This window comes from Sinocyclocheilus anshuiensis, unplaced genomic scaffold (assembly GCF_001515605.1).
Source record: "Sinocyclocheilus anshuiensis isolate Anshui unplaced genomic scaffold, SAMN03320099.WGS_v1.1 scaffold215, whole genome shotgun sequence".
NCBI classification, from domain to species: domain Eukaryota; kingdom Metazoa; phylum Chordata; class Actinopteri; order Cypriniformes; family Cyprinidae; genus Sinocyclocheilus; species Sinocyclocheilus anshuiensis.
In genome coordinates, this window is record NW_015552542.1 from 526,549 (window position 1) to 531,076 (window position 4,528).

The 4,528-nt window shown below is 34.5% G+C and overlaps 1 protein-coding gene across 1 annotated transcript in view; it reads right to left on the minus strand.

The window, feature by feature from the left end:
• Window positions 1-803: 803 nt before the first annotated feature.
• Window positions 804-4,528, minus strand: part of LOC107663989 (synaptotagmin-9-like) — a 26,586-nt gene continuing 22,861 nt past the window's right edge. Inside the window, exon 7 of the mRNA XM_016454432.1 lies at window positions 804-1,518. Coding sequence (XP_016309918.1) covers window positions 1,450-1,518 — 69 coding nt within the window. The 3' untranslated portion in view covers window positions 804-1,449. The remainder of the gene's footprint in view (window positions 1,519-4,528) is intronic.

Here is a 4,528-nt window from a genome sequence, read left to right on the forward strand (position 1 = left end):
GATTTTCCAAAGCCGTTCTCTATCTGGAGGAAACAAATGTATCTGATGAAAGCAAGACCTCGGGACTCTGACAGGAACAAATGGAGTGTGATTGGTGACAAAGCAAACAGATCAATGAATGCCTAAATCAATCTCCATGAATCAGAGCCATCTGACATGAGTTGCACCATCCCTGTGACACTTAACACAGCACTTTCAACACGTCTGTTGCTTTGGTTATAATGAGCACGTTTGTTTAGAGCTGTATGAAGGCAAAGAATTTCTATCAGACTCAATATGGGAAAATTAACTAGTTTCGATAGTCTCTGGAGTCATTACAGGGAAAACGGCAGGATTTTTTTTTTTTTTTACAACTGTAGTTCAATATGTGTCTGCTGCTATTTGAAATTCATTGCCAGTTCCAGTTGTGACAATATTGATATTCCTAAACTGATATAGTGTACAGTGCAGCTTAAATGCTTCCACTAAAGTTTATTTTATTTTATTTATTTTTTTACGTTTAATCAATAAAAATAAAATAAATAAAGAATCTTAAATAAATAAGAAAAAAAGTGCTAATGGAAAAAAAAAAAGAAAAAAAAGATAAACTCGTATAAACAATATACATGATGAGCAAATCTTATAGGCTCATACAGTAAATGTTTCATTAAAACGTCTTTAAAATGGTAATTAACATCTTTTTCATTAGGTCGGTCGGGGATTACAAGACTTAAGATGGCTAAATCCATGCGGTATCTTATTCATTATGTTTAAAACTAAATCTAAAGATGAGAAAATGGAACCATTACACCCCTATACTGCACAGTGGTTTAAATAATTGAGAAACATTTCATTTAAACCAGATTAGTTTTGTAAGAAATAGATGTTTAATAACATGAGAAATAACATTTTACTTGCAAAGTCTGTAAACAATTAACCACCATGACGCTTTATGATAAAATCCACAGAGCATTTCAAACAAGAAACAGAGAACATCTTGAACTTTACCACACCAAAACACACTCATGCGCTGTGGGAGGGTATAAATAAAAAAGGGAAATTGACATTCTATCCTCAAGAGCATCGAGTGACACACTGACACTCCATTTAAAGACACATATCGAGACTGATTTAGAAAACATTTACTTGAAATCGAAACTTTGAGAACAACATAAAAATACTCTTTTCCACTTTTTTCCACTAAATTTTATTTTCCAATTCACCATGAGTAGCACTAAATTACCATACAGTATGTGACCACTCAACATGCAGCTGAAACAATCAAGTATTCCCATGCAGTGGAAGTGCTTCTAGATGCACAGGTTGAAGAAAATGGCATGCCATTCCCTCTGTTGTCAGGAACAGCCAACTGGAGCTCTCTGATCTTGGGCCTCTGGATCCCAGGACAGAACATCTTGTGCATGAATTCTCTTCTATTGTTGCTCTAAAGATGAGACCTTAGACCTCAGGCTATGGTGAAGGAGGGGCTTTCAGGGAATTGCAGGAACCTCCCTGACTTCCCCCTCCAGTACTGTGATACTGCGGAGAGTGCAGGAGAACAAAGAACTAGTCATCTTAGTTCACTCAAAACTTCATTAGCCATACTTGCATTGCTTTGACATTACAGCATTGGACATGTACATTCAATTCACGTTTCACGGTTCGAAAAAAAAAATGTCATAACAGCATTAAAACAATAAATAGACAGGTATTTAGACATCATGCTAGCATTTAATTTATTAAAATGTGTTTTTTTTTTATAATAATATTAATAATGAAATAATCGTTTTAGAATTGAATTATGCTCATTTCTAACAATTTGAAATTTGAAGTAATGGTCCTAAAACAGGCCTTTAAATTTATGTGTTATGTTGTGCTGAAATATGTGATGATAATTTTTTTTTTCAGGTGGGAGGGTAGAGTTAAAAATAAGTTGGCCTTTTAATAGGCAAAACTAAACAAAAACAGGATCTCACAGTACTCTTCACCTCAGCCTTCAAAACCATGTGGCACTTCTTGCTCCCTGAAGTGCCACAAACAACAGAGCTATATATACAGTGGATGTTTGCTTTAAATAAAGTCTCTACACTCTAAAAAAAAAAAGGTTCTTCAGCGGTTCTTCAGCGGTTCTTTGGAGTGGTTAAGGTGCTATATAGCACCACTACCATAAAACCTGTAAGCCCCTGTATAGTTCTTTAAAGATTCTTTAACTCTCTCTTAGTCTCTTAGTTTAGTTGGGGAAAGGGTTAAAACAACATTAAAATACAGTCTATTTCTTGAAGATATAACTTTTTTTGCCCCCAAGGCCCCCATAATGAAATATTCCAGGGCCCCCACGTGAGATATTTGACCTCAGAAAAAAAGGACTTCTCCACAAACAGCAACACCAACTTCACACATTACTACCCAGTTAGACTTTATTTCTGGAGCATCTAAAACAGAAGTTCTTTATTGAGAATTAAGTTTTGTCTTTTTTTCAACTTACCGTTTTGGTGAATAGCGTTTGCTTTAGTTGCCTCTTGACCCTTGACTTTAACTTTAAGTTAAAATAAGTTTCTCTTTGGCTGTTGCAATAGTGTTTATAAAGCACATATGTAATGGCAAGGAACTTACTGTAAAATCTTTTCATGCATCTGAGTCTCTGGTTGCATATTATCAAAATCTTTATTCTTTTATGAGTTTTGTATTATTGCAGCTCTACGATACAATGTGACAATGTGAAAAAAATTGTATAAACCACTTTTAGAATTATGGGTTATAAAGAGGTTTCAGTTCTGTTCCTCATAGACATGAAGAATCAGCATGTGAATCTCAGCAATGGTGACAAAATATTCTGATAATTTTGATATGATTTTTGAACATCACAAAACAGGGCAGTAAAAAGTCACAACAAAAATAAAAGAAAATAGTAAGATTAAAAGAAAATACTAAGATAATGCAGCTGCATAATTTATTCATGTAGCAATGCATGCTGGGAGCCATGGATGAGTTATGATTGGTGCACCATTGTTGAGAAAAAGTGCTATATGGCACCTCTTATGGTTCTACATGGCACCATTTGACAAAGGTGCTATATAGCACCTGTAAAAATAGGTGCTAAATAGCACTAAAAGTGGTTCCCCTATGATTACGAGCCAAAGAACAGCTTTTAGTGCTATATAGCACCATTTTTTTTTGGTGTAGATAGTGAGTTTACAGAGAATTTCAGAGAAATTCTGACCTTTTTTAAGGTCAGTAATGTTTCAATGTGCTTGATTCTTTTGTTTTCCCCATGTGAATCTGAATTCCTTCTCAAAAGAACAGAATAATAGATGAAGTGTCTTCAATAATTTGAGCATGATTTTTTTTCCCTGCATGACTACTATGACCTTGACTAGGAAAATGTTCCTTAAAAATAGATCAGATTGCTTCAAATGGCCAGAGCATCCTAGCTATGTCTTTTGTGTGTGTGTGTTGCCTCTCTATTTCATTTGTTTCTTCTAAATATTTCAAAAAATAATTTTTAGTCAAATTACAAACCTATAAATAAATAAGAAATATGTTTCTAATTTTCCTTAGTCTTTTTCTCTCATACATTTTCTCTCATACATAATTTCCTAAATTTCAAGGTCACTGCTTAGTCCTATTTTAATTTATCCTAACAGGAGTAGAAGGGCAGTTTTTTAAGCATATTTCATGAATGAATTGTATTCTGAAGCACAGCATAAAAACTTAAATGAGATGTTTGAAAAAAGACATCAAAATTAGAGAACACTTGCAGATACCCAACTTATTGGCGTTAATCTGGCTCTAATTTCCTTAATTATATGACAAACCTTATTTAACTGGCAGCACTCCTTACGTACCTTACTGCACGTTTCGCAGCAGTTTCAAAGTGAGATGTCCAGAGAGTGGTGCTTAAACACACGTTAAACACGTGACCGTGGCACATTTTTATTACGTTGGTACAGGCACGTATTGCTGCGTTTTTATTATGCTGCTTGAGATACATATTGTGGCTGTTCAGAATTCAAATAGCCTATCCGTGAAGTGTCGCTAAAGGTTAATGCTCTATTGTGCTGGAAATATCCCCTACACCAAGCCCAACCCTAAACCTACCCGATAGTGTTAACAAATGCAAAAGTAATATAAAAACACGTTTGTTGATGCAGCTGTTCTGTTTTAACTTCCTTATGTGAATTTGAGCTGTTTTGTCAAACCGTAGTTTCATGAGGTTCGTACCAGAGCTCTTTATCACTCGTGCAATGCTGTGAACTACCGAGCAAACCTACTGAATTAGAAAACTCATGCATATGAAGCTGTATATGTGACGACAACGTTCAAAAGTATCAGTTTTCAAATCGTGCAGGATGTTAAAATTGTTTTGAAGTCAGCATAATTTTCTGCAAGTGTGTGAAATTTAGCCTTTATTAATCAAAACTCTGTACCTGTAAATCATACTTTGTGAAAAGGAATAAAAGTTGTCGGAGTTTTATTACCTCTAGTATTGATTTCAACTGGAAACTGCAGTGATTCGTACATATACATATATATATATATATATATATAT